The sequence below is a fragment of the Nerophis lumbriciformis genome, linkage group LG09 (genome assembly GCF_033978685.3).
Source record: "Nerophis lumbriciformis linkage group LG09, RoL_Nlum_v2.1, whole genome shotgun sequence".
In the NCBI taxonomy this organism is placed as follows: Eukaryota; Metazoa; Chordata; class Actinopteri; order Syngnathiformes; family Syngnathidae; genus Nerophis; species Nerophis lumbriciformis.
Genome location: NC_084556.2, coordinates 35,019,537 through 35,035,933, shown reverse-complemented (window position 1 = coordinate 35,035,933; position 16,397 = coordinate 35,019,537). Strand labels below are relative to the sequence as shown.

Genomic DNA, 16,397 nt, shown 5'->3' with positions numbered 1-16,397 from the left:
CACTTGTTCGTATTCACCTATAAACTAATATTTAATAACAAGAACTCAAGTGAAACAAACAACCATTTTAGCGGCATGAAAACACAACTATTTCACAGAAGTTTACTGTGGGGTAAGGATTCAGCTTCACACGGGTGGTAAATTACAATCATGCAGCCAAAAGTGTTTGCAACAACAATAGTCAGAACTACAGCCTGCATTTATTTTACCCTTAGAGTATATTGGGCACTTTTTCATCCTTTGAGGTAAAGGTTTGCTGTATTTTTGCATAATTGGTTGTGTTACTCTGAATGGAATGATTTTTCCTTAGGTTTTTTTTTATGTTTAATTTTAGTATTGTCATTTCAAATACTGGGCAAAAATTGGCATGTAAAGGTTTAAAATAAAAAATAAAAATGTTTGCTATTTTTATTTAGGACTGAATTTTTGAATTTTTTCTGCAAGGCTCCCCGACATTTCCCTTCCCTCTCCTGCTTGTGCTTCCTTGTCTCTCCCTATCTTGTCTTAACTTTTTTAAGGCCACAAATGATTGAATAATAGGCAGAGCGTAATGGAGTGATGTCAGACTGCGACTAGAGACCTGTCACCGAATGCTATCTTGCTTCTGAGCAACTTCATGGATTATTTTGTTACTTCAATATTCCACTTTTTTGAGTGGATTAATATTGGCCTGTGGATTACTGGATTGCTACAAACTGTACTTTGAGTGTCTTTTAAAATGAGGAAATATTGTTGGGTTACAAATGTTTGTGTGGTGTTGTTTCTTTATTTGTGATTACTCCTAGCTGATTATCACATATTAGGGCTGGGCGATATGGCAAAAAAAGACAAAAAAACCCATCCAATCTCCATTAATAACCCAATTTTTTTTTTTTTACATTGTTTTTAACCCGCCAGTTATATAGCATCTGTACTAAAAACAAATAAAATAGTCATCGTATTTGCCAAATAAACATATCACCTGACATGTAGAGATCATTTGGGGAATGTTAGGCTCTGTATTTTGGAATTAGTTTGGTAGTTTGATGTGGCCTTGCGTCCCGGAGGCAAGCACAGAAATAGCCCCAGAATGGTGCACCGTGCAGGGCTGCCGTGTATAGAGTGCTGGCATGGTTGCGTGGAGGTGAGTGTTTGTCAAGTGCACGATAAACATGAGTTCCCCTTTTCCTCTCATTGACAGCATCTCAGTCACATTACGCCAATTTCAGTGATGCGGACACATTTGCTACTGAATACTTTCGAATACGCTTCTGCCTTGGAGATTTTGTATCTGTAAGTAATATGTAACTATAATTATTTAGGTAACACTTTAGTTTGGGGAACACATATTCACCATTAATTAGTTGCTTATTAAAATGCAAATTAGTAACAGATTGGTTCTTAATTATTATTATTAAGTACTTATTAATGCCTTATTCCGCATGGCCTTATTATACAACCAGTAAGCCATTAACTAAGAGTCTTCCCTCATAAACCTCAGAATTATTGCTTATTAGTAACCCTAACCCTTATATGTTCCCCTAGTGTCCAAATAACACTAAATTAAGTCTTTGTTACTTTAATAAGCAACTAATTAACAGTGAATATGTTCCCCATACTAAAGTGTTACCATTATTTGATACTTGTTCATGTTGATACATGTGGTATTTAATTAAGGACACTTATTACGTATGTCTAGCTTGTGTGCTATTGTGTGCTTAGCTGTTGTGTAGCTGCAAGCGCCTAGTTGTCTATAGCCCACCTTGTTTTATCTTTTGCCGAAGACTTAAAAATACAAGAAAATACCAACAACATTGGGCACTTAATGGAGGAAGCTGATATCAACCGATACTTGTTATTTTGCTGCTATCGGGTCAATATCCCATATGAATACTGGATTAAACACCCCAAGTTTTTATTATATGCATGAATGTACTGTCGAGTGAGCCGGTGTGCCACATTTTTTAACTTAAATGGGTTATTTTTTATTCTTTCTATTCATTTCCTGCTCGGACCTCCTGTGAACAACGGCAGAAAACGCATTGGAAATGTCTTTAAAGCAGAACAAGACAAAGATGAGTCTAATTACAATGATAACATTAATATAAAAAAACAGTGTGATTTGTTTAAAACAGTAATGTCAAACATGTGGCCCATGGGCCCGGAGCAGTCCCTTGAACAAGTTCAATCTCGGCCCGCGAGATGAGTCAGTGTAAAATTGCACTGCATTTTTAAATTAAAGAAACTGTTTTTCTAAAAGTGTCCACTGGATGTCGCAATAGAAATTCTGTTAGGCAAGCAAATCGTTTATTCCGGGGCGAGTAAGTATACCAAACAAGAGGTACACGGTAAAGCGGGGCTGCGACTCCTCCACCTCGACCCAATGTAAAACAAACAGGAGTAAAATAAACAATTGGTAACCTCACTTAAAATGCTGCATGAGACACTGCACATTGATATAGTTCTGTGAAGATTATTGTCTTCTGTGCAAATTTAAAGAAAGTGAACAGTGCAAATGACAAATTAGGTTATTTGATACATAAACATTTTTTATTTATGCTTTGTTTTTTGTATAATCCTCGATGGGCTGTGACTTAAAGTTTAATTGCTTTGTAAATACACTGAGATTAAGTCTCATTTCATTATATTCTTCATGGTGTTTTTAATAGAATTTTCAACTAACTTGAAATGTTTTGTCAATGTTTTCAGAATGCGCTTGTTCTATTTTGCGCCGCAGTAAAACAAAGAAAACAATCTGAAGTTGTATTTTTAAGTTATTATGCCATGATTTTACCCGTCCGGCCCAGGTGGGAATAGATGATTCTCCATGCGGCCCCTGATCTAAAATGAGTTTGACACCCCTGGTTTAAAACAAATTGTCCTAGAGAATCCAAATCTAATTTCTAAGCAAGAAAATTGTGATTATCAAATTTCCCAGAATCATGTAAACCAGGAGTAGGGAACCTATGGCTCTAGAGCCAGATGTGGCTTTTTTGATGACTGCATCTGGCTCTCAGATAAATATTAGCTGACATTACTTAACAGGATAAGTACTGAATAATTCCGCTGGTAATCACAGTGTTAAAAATAACGTTCAAAATATAAAACATTTTCATGCATTTTAATCCATCCATTCGTTTTCAAAAAGTCGCATTAATGGTAAGAAGTATTTTATTTATTTTTGGTTAGCTTCAGAATAACAATGTTATTAAAAAGAATGAGAGACTTATTATACTCTAAAAATGTTGGTCTTACTTAAAAATGCATGCATTTAGTTGTATTCAGTGTTAAAAAAAATATCATTTGGCTCTCACGGAAATACATTTTAAAATATTTGGCTTTCATTGCTCTCTCAGCCAAAAAGGTTCCCGACCCCTGATGTAACCCATAATAGAACCATGTAGTCAAACTATAATCACGTTGATTTGTTTCGGTCACGTCAAACACAAAAACCCCCCGTTTTCTTCTTTTGTGCGTTTGTTGTCGGTGGATTACTTTGTTGAAAATGAGAACACAAAATGCTTCAGTTTTGGGCTGGGTAGGCTGCTGTTTATCAAACGCCTCAGGGTTGCCTTAAGGCAAATTATTGAAGTAGGATCAAAAATGAGTCTGAAATTCCCTAATGTTAGCAAATGAATGTTACTGATCATGTTGCTTATTCCGCAGGTCCCCAGATCAGCTGCTTCCCTCCAAGCAATTTCACAATCAAGCAGGCCAGCTACGTGGATACGTACTGCTGGGACTCTCTTATGCATCACGAGTTTGATAACGATGGCAACTTTGAGGAGCGCTCACTCTGGGTCCACAAAGTAAGTGGATCCTTTGTTTTTAATCAAGGTTGTTTCACTCGGCTGAGAACCATCTTTTCTCTGTCGCTCTTCACCAGATGTTTCCGTACTCACTTCTAGCGATGGCAGTGTTAATGTACCTGCCGGCTCTCATCTGGCGCCAGCTGGTTGTGCCTTCGCTTGGCTCGGACATGCTCTTCATAATTGATGAACTCGACAAGTCGTACAATCGATCGATTCGCCTGGCTCAGAACATCCTGGATATGCGACAGAATACCAAAAACCCGCTGACGTTTCAGGCAGAGCTGCAGAGGTAAGAAATGATCGCCTGTTGGCTTTGTTTCATGGATATAAAGAAACGTACGTCCCAAAATACACAGACACAATTGGAAATACTGTATTGACAATAATAACTGACAATTACAAAGTCTCCCAAACAGAAGACTTTACCGACGAAAAAGGTCTATAGGCTCTGGCTTTTGGTTAACATTCTTGCTAGTCATAGCTACCGCCAGCTTACGTCTTTGTTTACCGAGTGGCACAAGTCAAACTCAATGAGTACCATAGGGGAAATCAAACCATATACATAAAATTATAAAAATATATCAATTAATTGGGCAAGATCATGAATTTTTCTTGTTTTCATATTAACATTTAGGCACGCTAGCCATTAATAATAGTGATCATAATAATAATAACAATAGATTGGATATACCATATTTTACAGGCTATGCTTGTGCAGCCCTTTGAGACACTTGTGATTTAGGGCTATATAAATAAACATTGATTGATTGATTGATTGATAAGCCGCACCGGAATGTCAGCCGCACCCACTCAAAAACGACTTTTCCATAAATTAGCTGCGCCAAACTATAAGTCGCAGATATATACTGGTAGGTTGTGAAATGAGATATTTACAAAGATTTTATTTTCAGACCTTAATTGTTTCCAAACGGTGCCTGTAACACAGCAATAAGACATCTGATCAAACAACACAGAAAAGTCCTTGATGTCTTTATTCATCCTTAAATAAGTTTCATTATGCTTATTAGGATTCTTCTTCTTTGTACTTTTTAACACTTTGCATTTGAACAGTTTCTTAGAGTGGAACGTTGTAATACATTGTATGATTTCTTTGCTTAATCCATTCTATAATTTAGTTATTATAATTAGCCGCACCTTTGTATGGTTAAAAAAAAAAAGTAGCGGCTTAAAGTCCGGAAAATGCAGTATTCATTTTTTTGACTCACAGCGTGGCTTAATTAAATTCTACGTTGAATGAGCACTATCACTGATCCATGAGTTTATCAAAGTGCGGTTATTAATCGTGGTTTTACAATAACTTAAATTTTAATAATACTAACCGTTGGAAGTTTATCATTGATACTGGATACCACCTAATAGTTATGGTAGATAATAGTGATTATTAATATTTTCTGTTCTCCTTTTCATTTTAAATGTTCATAATGTAAGTACAATGGTACCCTGCGATGAGAACCTCCCATCGTGATGAAATGAATTCAGTCGGTGCTTGTTCCACAAAACAGGAAAAGAAAACAATCTTTTAGATAGGAAATATTGTACTAAAACAATACAATAGAATTAAGTGGTGAGGAGGCTCTAAACCTGAACGTTTGCTCGCAACCTAAAGCTCAACTCTTAACCAAGAGACAGATCGAATCCGTAAAAACGTGTAAGATAGGGAATTCATAAGCCAAGGTACCCCTGTAATATCTTTATATTATAAATATTACTCCTGGCGGGGAAATGGTACACACTTCTGTCTTCCATCACAGAGGGTATGGGTTTGATTACCGATTGACTAAACTGTGGAGCGCCCATATAGCAGAAAATATGTGTGATGTTCAATTGAGTCTTATGCAAATAAACTGCTACAATGTTTCCCATATCCGCCACAAGGAAAAATATATACATAAATAAAAATTTAAAATTTAAAAATGTTGCAATATTTTAAGTAACACTTTACCCTCCAGGTGGTCTATGCTTCCATTTCCCGCAATCAAGTTCAATACAACATTGATGATCGATGACGTTGTTTGTTTTAAAATTAAGAGTTTGCTTCTGTAGTTAGGTGGCACACACACACACACACACACACACACACAACATTTTTTAAAGTCACTTCTTATCTCACTCACAATGTTATTTCTCTCTCTTACAGCGCCCCCTGCAATTAGTTATGCAAATGACAATAGCTACTGTCCTTACTGTTGGCAACACTGTTCCTACACGTATGTGCACTTCAAATGTATTTTAATCTTCTTTCCTTAGTGTGCTTAGTTATACTGCAACTTCATCAATAAACAACTTCCAGTTTTTTCATCTTTAATTTAAAAGACTGTTTACGTATTTGGCAAACTAAATTCCAACATTCAGGGAGGGCAGAATAATATATGTCAATAGACCAAGGGGGTTTAAGGTGCAGCCTAGTAATAAAATAAGCTGCGACAATTGAAGAATACAGCAAAACATATAATATATGAAAACATATATATGTTAATACTAGAGATGTCCGATAATATCGGCCTGCCGATATTAATGCGTTAAAATGTAATATCGGGAATTATCAGTATCGTTTTTTTTATTATCGGTATCGTGTTTTTTTTATTAAATCAACACAAAAAACACAAGATACACTTACAATTAGTGCACCAACCCAAAAAACCTCCCTCCCCCATTTACACTCATTCACACAAAAGGGTTGTTTCTTTCTGTTATTAATATTCTGGTTCCTACATTATATATCAATATATATCAATACAGTCTACATGATTGTGCGTGCTTCTGGTCCACTAATAGTACTAACCTTTAACAGTTAATGTTACTAATTTGCATTAATTACTAGTTTCTATGTAACTGTTTTTATATTCTTTTACTTTCTTTTTTTTTCCAAGAAAATGTTTTTAATTTATTTATCTTATTTTATTTTATACATTTTTTTTAAATGTACCTTATCTTTACCATACCTGGTTGTCCAAATTAGGCATAATAATGTGTTAATTCCACGACTGTATATATCGGTTGATATCGGTTTCGGTTGATATCGGTATCAGTAATTAAAGAGTTGGACAATATCGGAATATCGGATATCGGCAAAAAGCCATTATCGGACATCCCTAGTTAATACTAATTACTAAAGACACAGATTTGTTTTTTAAAAATATGTTTTTTTACCTTTTTTCTAAGGAAAATATATGCATTATCATCACCGATTAAGCAAATCATTATGACGTCATATTGACACCGCCTGAGCCACCTCCCCGCCACACCCATAGCCACGCCCCCACCACTATAAGTATATTGGCAATCTGTGGGAAACACTGTATTGAGAAATGATATACGTTTGAAAGAAACATACCGTATTTTTCGGACCCTAAGGCGCACTTAAAATCCTTTAATTTCCTCAAAAATGGACAGTGCGCCCTATGTGCTTTGTGCTTACCGACCTCGAAACTATTTTATTTGGTACATGCTGTAATGATAAGTGTGACCAGTAGACGGCAGTCACACATAAGAGATACGTGTAAACTGCCAGATGACGGCAGTAAACAACACCAAAACTTTAAATGTTCCATTGAGAATATAGAACATTACACACAACGCTCAAAAATCTGTCAAAATGCTTTACTACGACTTCGGTAAGCCATGAAGCCGCACCGCTTGATGGATTGTCGGCGCATTAAACATACGAGTATTATTACGGTGTGTGTATAAGGACCGCAAAATGGCACATGTTAGCAGACATTATTTTGCGTTTTGTTTCGCAATGTTATGCAAAACCAACTTTTCTTACCTTCTGGTACCTGCTGATGTGTATTTGGGATCTGCATAAGTACTGAAAATTTGCGCGCATCCGCCATTGTAGTCCATGCCAACTCCGTAGTCGATAAGCTTCTTCTTTTTCTCTATCTTCTTGTTATGGGGCATTCATCTTCCACTGTTGCCATTTCTAATATAAAGTAGCGTAAAGTTCAAACGTATATCTGTCAGAAGACTCGCTATGGAAGCGCTAAAAACTGTAGTGGGTTTACATAATTCATCCACGGAACTTTAGTTATTAGAGGGTTCCGGTCGGACGGTTTTTCACGGGACACATTTCCGGCGTTGTTATTGAGCCACGGATGAGGAGATGCTGCTCCGTTATTGATTGAAGTAAAGTCTGAATGTCATTAAAACAGTTAGCTCCATCTTTTGACACTTCTTCCATTCCCGTCCTTGCATGCTACACCGCTACAACAAAGATGACGGGGAGAAGATGCTGCCGAAGGTGAGCCACGTAAATAAGACCGCCCACAAAATGGCACATCCTGACGAGATGTTCAGAAAGCGACTTGAAGATGATCTGTAAAACATAATCTATGCAACATTTCCACCATTACATTTTATGTAGACCACAAGATAACGTTTTAAATTTAGAAAAAATCATAATATGACCCCTTTAATGCGCCTTGTAATCTGGTGAGCCTTTTTTATGAAAATAGATCTGAATAGACCCGCTTATCGGCAGTGCGCCTTTTAATCCGGTACGCCCTATGGTCCAACAAATACGGTAACTAAACCCCAAGTTTAGAAATGACTTGGTTAACCTTTTAAAAACTGTACCGTTGTGTGTGTTACTATAGCAACTGCTCACTATCAATAACACAAACCTAATGTCTGCTAAAAGCCTCATCGGCATATGTCATGAATAATTTCATTAAAAAAAAACACTGAAGCAAACACTGACGCCTTGCGACAATGAAAATGTAAATGTCAAAGTCTTCTTTTTAAATTGATACCAAGACCATTCATGTTGACTGACTTTGCACATAAACACAAAAACGGTGTACATTTTGGATTGGTATTTTACATGCAAAATGGCTCAGGGTAAGTTAAGTGGTGCTGGACGTCTCAAAGGCATGAAAACAGTGCCAAAATCTGCGCGCATACAAACCACTCTGCTCACACTCGTGCAGTGTTTCTCTTAGTGCTCTCTTTTGGCAATTAGAGGCGAGCTTTGAATACACAGCCTGGAAACTCTCTTCCTTCCTGACTTTAAACGGCTACTGTCTCCTGGTCAAAGGCAATCCGAGAGAAACTATTGTCCTTGACCTATGTGTCCCCTCTGAAGGACATTAGTCTTTTGACAGAATAAGCCCTTATCTCATTCCTTATAAGGTAAAGTGCTTAAAAAATTAAACACGCACAAATATTTGACCACATTGTGATAATGATAATAAAAATGATGGATAAGATTTATATAGTGCCTTTTCACTATATCATGACTCAGGCACTATGATGTAATAATAATAATAATGCCTTTGATTACATTAAAAAGGTATATGTCATGTTTTTCTGGATATAACATTTTGCTAGTTGAAAGATAATGTGTTGTTTTTGTTGAGCTGTTCAAGGGGACTTACAGTACATGCCAAAAGTTTGGACACATCTTCTCATTCCAATGCATTTTTTTTATTTTCATGACTATTTGCATTGTAGATTGTCACTGAAGGCATCAAAACTATGACACCTGTGAAGTGAAAACCCTTTCAGGTGACTACCTCTTGAAGCTCATCGAGAGAATGCCAAGAGTGTGCAAAACAATAATCCGAGCAAAGGGTGGCTATTTTGAAGAAACTAGAATATAGAACATGTTTTCAGTTATTTCACCTGTTTTTGTTAAGTACATAACTCCACGTGTGTTCATTTATAGTTGTGATGCCTTCAGTGACAATCTACAATGTAAATAGTCATGAAAATAAATGAATGAGAAGGTGTGTCCAAACTTTTGGCCTGTACTGTACATGTATGATGATTTTAATCTAAATTTAAAACATTTCGGTGTGGTCGAGATAATATGTATTGTATATGCTTTGGTATACATTTTTGCTGAAATTTTGCTCCACAATCCTTTTTGTAACTCGTTTTTTGAGTCTGTCTGAAAGATGTTTGATTGTGGAAGCATTCCCTTTCGATTAAGTATGTGTCCATGAAAGGGCATTTTATACTTTTCTTAATTTGATTACATGCTATAGTATGATTTTATTGTCATAATTTTATTGCATGATTTTTGTATCCCTTTAATTTAGGTAGCCAGGGACTGCAGATGGAAATGAGCTATTTAGCTATAATCTGGTACAGAACATATCTGTCTTTGAGCTTAATGTTTCTGTGCATTGTCCCTTCAAATAAATAAAGACTAAACTAAGATTGTAAACGAAACTACGCCCCACCCCCTCCAAAAGTATCATAATGTATCTTTTGAAAATGTACACAGTTTAAATAGATATCTCAAAGGCATCATCACTTTTTTTTTTCTAGACAAAGTTGAAAATAAACTTCATAAACATTATAAATATTCACAAGGTCACATCATTAGGTACACCTGCACACTCTTCTCATCTACTCGGATTCTGCATAATAAAGCTGTAGCAGCAGCATTTTTGACACCGGATGTCGGTGTTATTATGTGCGTGACAAGATTAGATCAAAATAATACTTCATCCCTCACAGCATGAAGCAAAGAGGGAGGAGGTCCTCTCCCTCTGGCTCAAAACTTTACTTAATGTCCGAATAAGAAAGAGTGCCTCGCTGTGATGTCACAAGGTAGTCTGACTGAAAACCTTGCGAAATGAGACACCTAAAACTGCGTGCAAGCTCACATCAAAATGCATGAAACTTATGATTTGACGCTACGCCATTGTTTAACATTTTTGTAGCAACAATACTTAGTCAGAAAGGACGAAATTCATCATAGGTCTCCTCTAGATTGCAATATTTGACATGTTTACATGACGTCATAATAGACGGTGATGTCATCGTTTTATTGTGCCAAAGTGCTACCAGGACTCTAGTGAAATTTGCAGATGCCACGGTCATTGTCAGACTGACTAGACTATTTTGGGGACGGCGTGGCGTGGTGGGTAGAGTGGCCGTTCAGTGCCGCTCACACTGGTGTAGGAATGTGAATGAATGTTAGGTGGTCGGAATTGTTAGGTCAGGGGCAAATTGGCAGCCACTCTTCCTTCACTCTACCCCAGGGCAGCCGTGGCTACAAATGTATCTTACCACCACCACATTGTGAATGTGGAGTGAATGGATGCTAGGTTCTCACTTCTTTGAGTGTCTAGTCCAGGGGTGTCAAACTAATTTTAGATCGGGGGCCACAGGGAGAAAAATCCACTCCCAAGTGGGCCGGACTGGTAAAAAATAAAGACAACTTCAGATTGTTTTCTTTGTTTAAAAATAGAACAAGCACATTACGAACTTGTACAAATCATAATGTTGTTGGATTTTTTTTTTTTTTTTACAATTACCTGTTGCGGTAATAGTATATATACTTTATTTGTAATTATTTATATTTTGTGAATAAATTATGTGATAATGTTCATCAGTCAACTCATTGGTGTTCATTTTCAATCCATCAAGTTAAAAAAATTAGATCAAAATCAAGTTACTGTATGTTATTTATGTAGTTTACTCATTTTCCTCGACAGATGTACTAACATCATGTGGTTTATTTTGTACATATGTAGCATCATCTACAAAGATACAAAGAATTGCTATCGCGACATCAAGTGGACACAATTAGAGCAGCAGTTTCTTTCATTCAAAAATTTCAGGTTCATTTTTATACTTAGCAAACTCATCCCGAGGATCGGATACAACCTGTTCGTGGGCCTGATCCGGCCCTCGGGCCGTACGTTTGACACCCTTGGTCTAGTCGATAGAAAAGCGTTATATAAATCTAATCCATTATCATTATTATTAGTGTTTTACTTTCGGGTACTAATAAAGAAATCTTGAACCTAATAGGTTGTACAAACCCCGTTTCTATATGAGTTGGGAAATTGTGTTAGATGTAAATATAAACGGAATACAATGATTTGCAAATCCTTTTCAACCCATATTCAATTGAATGCACTACAAAAACAACATATTTGATGTTCAAACTCATAAACTTTTTTTTTTTTTGCCAAATAATAATTAACTTAGAATTTCATGGCTGCAACACGTGCCAAAGTAGTTGGGAAAGGGCATGTTCACCACTGTGTTACATCACCTTTTCTTTTAACAACACTCAATTAACGATTGGGAACTGAGGAAACTAATTGTTGAAGCTTTGAAAGTGGAATTCTTTCCCATTCTTGTTTTATGTAGAGCTTCAGTCGTTCAACAGTCCGGGGTCTCCGCTGTCGTATTTTAGACTTCATAATGCGCCACACATTTTCGATGGGAGACAGGTCTGGACTGCAGGCAGACCAGGAAAGTACCCGCGCTCTTTTTTTACGAAGCCACGCTGTTGTAACACGTGCTGAATGTGGCTTGGCATTGTCTTGCCAAAATAAGCAGGGGCGTCCATGAAAAAGACAGCGCTTAGATGGCAGCATATGTTGTTCCAAAACCTGTATGTACCTTTCAGCATTAATGGTGCCTTCACAGATGTGTAAGTTACCCATGCCTTGGGCACTAATACACCCCCATACCATCACAGATGCTAGCTTTTGAACTTTGCGTCGAAAACAGTCTGGATGGTTTACTTCCCCTTTGGTCCGGATGACACAATGTCGAATATTTCCAAAAACTATTTGAAATGTGGACTGGTCAGACCACAGAACACTTTTCCACTTTGCATGAGTCCATCTTAGATGATCTCGGGCCCAGAGAAGCCGGCGGCGTTTCTGGATGTTGTTGATAAATGGCTTTCGCTTTGCATAGTAGAGCTTTAACTTGCACTTACAGATGTAGCGACGCACTGTATTTAGTGACCGTGGTTTTCTGAAGTTTTCCTGAGCCCATGTGGTGATATCCTTTAGAGATTGATGTCGGTTTTTGATACAGTGCCCTCTGAGGGATCGAAGGTCACGGTCATCCAATGTTGGTTTCCGGCCATGCCGCTTCCGTGGAGTGATTTCTCCAGATTCTCTGAACCCTTTGATGATATTACGGACCGTAGATGGTGAAATCCCTAAATTCCTTGCAATAGCTGGTTGAGAAAGGTTTTTCTTAAACTGTTCAACAATTTGCTCATGCATTTGTTGACAAAGTGGTGACCCTCACCCCATCCTTGTTTGTGAATGACTGAGCATTTCATGGAATCTACTTTTATACCCAATCATGGCACCCACCTGTTCCCAATTAGTCTGCACACCTGTGGGATGTTCCAAATAAGTGTTTGATGATCATTCCTCAACTTTATCAGTATTTATTGCCACCTTTCCCATCTTCTTTGTCACGTGTTGCTGGCATCAAATTCTAAAGTTAATGATTATTTGCAAAAAAAAAAAAATGTTTATCAGTTTGAACATCAAATATGTTGTCTTTGTCGCATATTCAATTGAATATGGGTTGAAAATGATTTGCAAATCATTGTTTTCCGTTTATATTTACATCTAACACAATTTCCCAACTCACGGGACGGCGTGGCGCAGTGGGAGAGTGGCCGTGTGCAACCCGAGGGTCACTGGTTCAATCCCCACCTAGTACCAACCTCGTCATGTCCGTTGTGTCCTGAGCAAGACACTTCACCCTTGCTCCTGATGGGTGCTGGTTAGCGCCTTGCATGGCAGCTCCCTCCATCAGTGTGTGAATGTGTGTGTGAATGGGTAAATGTGGAAGTAGTGTCAAAGCGCTTTGAGTACCTTGAAGGTAGAAAAGCGCTATACAAGTACAACCCATTTATCATTTATATGGAAACGGGGTTTGTAGTACAGAAGGCACACACAGTTCGACAGTTGCCTTGGACTAGACCTAAGCAGGAGACGGCAGGCGTTTCAAGTAACCATTCAGAAAGGAGGGGAGTGTATTCAATGCCCGGCTCTAAGTGCCAAAAGTGAGGAACGCGTGGGGACAAAGAGAACCATGTAAAACGATTCCACATGAGCTCAAACAGATTCCGCGCAAATGCAGTTGTTGCCACATTAAAAAGATTGTTTGTTATTCTGATACTAAACATAATTATGTGCTGTAACGAAATGCTTACACAGTAAGAAACAAAGCACCAGTGTAATGAGTTGAGGAAAGGAGGTATTCTGTGGTCAATATGGTGAGTAGGTCTAACCTGGATGTTAAATATAGAATGTAGTTGTCTCCATGTAAGAGTCGTGACCATAAGCACACAAAAACAAGCCCAGTGCTAATCCTCGTGTCTTCCTGTTTAATTTCAGAGCCAAGAGGAAGAGATACTTTGAATACCCCCTACTGGAAAGATACATGAAATGCAAGCAAAACTCCTACTTCCTCGTGAGCATGCTCTTTTTGCGAGGATTCCTCCTGCTAACCTTCATGACGGCGGCGTGTCTTTATCTGGCCTACTTCCACCTTTCTGCCTTCCTCCAGGATGAGTTCAGCTGCTTTGTGCGTAGCGGCATGCTGCGGGATCAGAACTGGGTTCCTGAGCTGGTTCAATGTAAAATGATTGGCCAGCTGGTTTTTCAGGTGATCAGCGTGGCCAACGGCGCCATCTACGTCCTGTTGGCTCCAATCGTGGTCTTCAGTCTCATTCGGCTCTTTGTCTGGGACACCACCTTCATCTCAGTGTACGAGGTCCTTCCAGCTCTGGATGTGGTCAACCAACGCAGGCTCGGATGCCCCCTGAATGATCTCAACGTGCTCCTGCTTTTCCTGCGGGCCAATGTCGCACACCTGAAGTCCTACGGGAAGGTGAGGGCCTTGTGCTCCCTGGCACCCCCACAGATTGGTAAAACAACCGCAGGAGAAGGACTGAACGCCATGCTGACCCAAGAAGAGATCGAAGAACGTGAAGAGGCCGCGATGGAGTTGGCGGAGGAGGCCAAGGAGGAAGGGAAGTTCAACCTCGTGGACATGATGACTATTCTGGGAGCCGCGCAGGGAAGAGTTTCAAACAGCAGTGAACAGAGGCCAATGAAGGAGGAGAATATGAGTTTTGGTACTGTCTCACTAATCTACACACTCAAACGCATTCTGCTAGTGCTTATATTCACTTACATCATTTGGGATGTGCAGAAAATATTTTAATGCATGCTCAAGAAGCACATTGCAAAAAATTCAACTTGTGGAAAAGTTCATTTACTTTAGTAATTGCATTCAAAAATAATAGACAGTAGGTGGAACGGTTTAAAAATGCCACGGTTCGGATCTTATAACGGTTTTGTTCGGTTCACTCTACAATGTTGTTCTTTTTCAACACCTCAGAATATCATATTTCCCAATAATCCCCCATTATCATTGATCAGTTGTGGTTCTTACAACAAAATGTTGTACATTTAAAAAAAATGGCTTCTAAAGCTCGGACCCTTCATTTAGTGTAAACAAAATTGTAACAGTACTATCTTTAAAAAAAAAAAAACATTATATACCATTAACATGAAGTGAAGCACGAGTTTAATCAGCATGAAAGTTTCTTTGTTGAATTAAAACAAAAATATCTGTTAATTAAATGCAAAATGGACAATGTTGACTAGGGACATGCCGACTGATTGGCTACCAAGTTTTGTAATTGCCATTGCTGATTAATGCCTTTTTTTTGCAGATCACAAACACCGATCCCCTCTGGCTGGCAATGTATTTATTTTGTGGTCAGCAGCTAATTATGTGTCTCCCCGAAGCTAATAATTATCACCTACATTACGGCAAATATACTGCATTTCTTAGTATCTTAAGTGTCAATATTAAGTATCATTACCAAACTTCGAGGCTAAAGATGTTGCACACCGACAGCAAGTAGGAGAAATCATGCTAATAGATAAGCATCCATCCATTTTCTGCCGCTTGTCCCTCTCGGGGTGGCGGGGGTGGCTGGAGCCTATCCCAGCTGTATTTGGGCGGAAGGCGGGTACACCCTGGACAAGTCGTCCACCTCATTGCAGCTAAGCATGAAACACAACAGCAAGAAATAAGTGCTTGGTAAACTTTAAGATGTGTAGATGGAACCAGAAAGTAAGCAGATATTAACAGGAAATTAACATGTAGATTAATAAGAGACTTTAGTGGTCCCCAACCCACCGCTCCGTGACGCATTTGCCACCGGGCCGCAGAGAAACATTAAATAATTTATAAACGACTGCATTTTCTCCAACTTAACTTTGGCGTATCCCACTAAACACACCAATAAGCTTGTTTATAGATTTACAATAACATTCCTCATAGGAAGTTGCCATTTTTTATGTTTGTTATAACTTTGTGACATGATACAATGCACATTAATGCACATATAAAATATAAATGTGACAGATTGTAGCCAAAGGCTGATTTCCATCTGCAGTCCCCAGCAGGTTACCATCAACCTGCTGGGGATCTCATTGCAAAGAAACAAGCCCAGGGCTCCCACTAATGATTTTTTATTATTATAGTGAGTTGTATTTTTCATGCACATTTTTTTTTGCTGTATTTATCTGGCACAAGTGGAAAGCCGGTCCCTGAAAATAATGCCTACATTAAACCGGTCCGTGGTGCAAAAAAGGTTGGGGACCCCTGATCTACAACAGCTGTTGTTGTGTCAGCATTGTCACAGTCAGTATACGACATGTAAAAGGATGGCGAATCGATCAATAAATTGATGGCATCGATACCAAAGGTAGTATCGATATAGAGTAATTGGGTTGACATTTGTATTTAATCCGAATCTTTTTTTGTTGTTTTGTTTTTGGT

The 16,397-nt window shown here is 38.3% G+C and overlaps 1 protein-coding gene across 1 annotated transcript in view; it reads left to right on the top strand.

Annotated features, from left to right (window-relative positions):
• pknox2 (pbx/knotted 1 homeobox 2) overlaps nucleotides 1–14,898 on the top strand; it is a 355,828-nt gene extending 340,930 nt beyond the window's left edge. Inside the window, exons 15-17 of the mRNA XM_072913859.1 lie at nucleotides 3,646–3,788; nucleotides 3,866–4,080; nucleotides 13,934–14,898. Of these exons, the coding sequence (XP_072769960.1) occupies nucleotides 3,646–3,788; nucleotides 3,866–4,080; nucleotides 13,934–14,765 (1,190 nt within the window). The 3' untranslated portion in view covers nucleotides 14,766–14,898. The remainder of the gene's footprint in view (nucleotides 1–3,645; nucleotides 3,789–3,865; nucleotides 4,081–13,933) is intronic.
• Nucleotides 14,899–16,397: the final 1,499 nt, after the last annotated feature.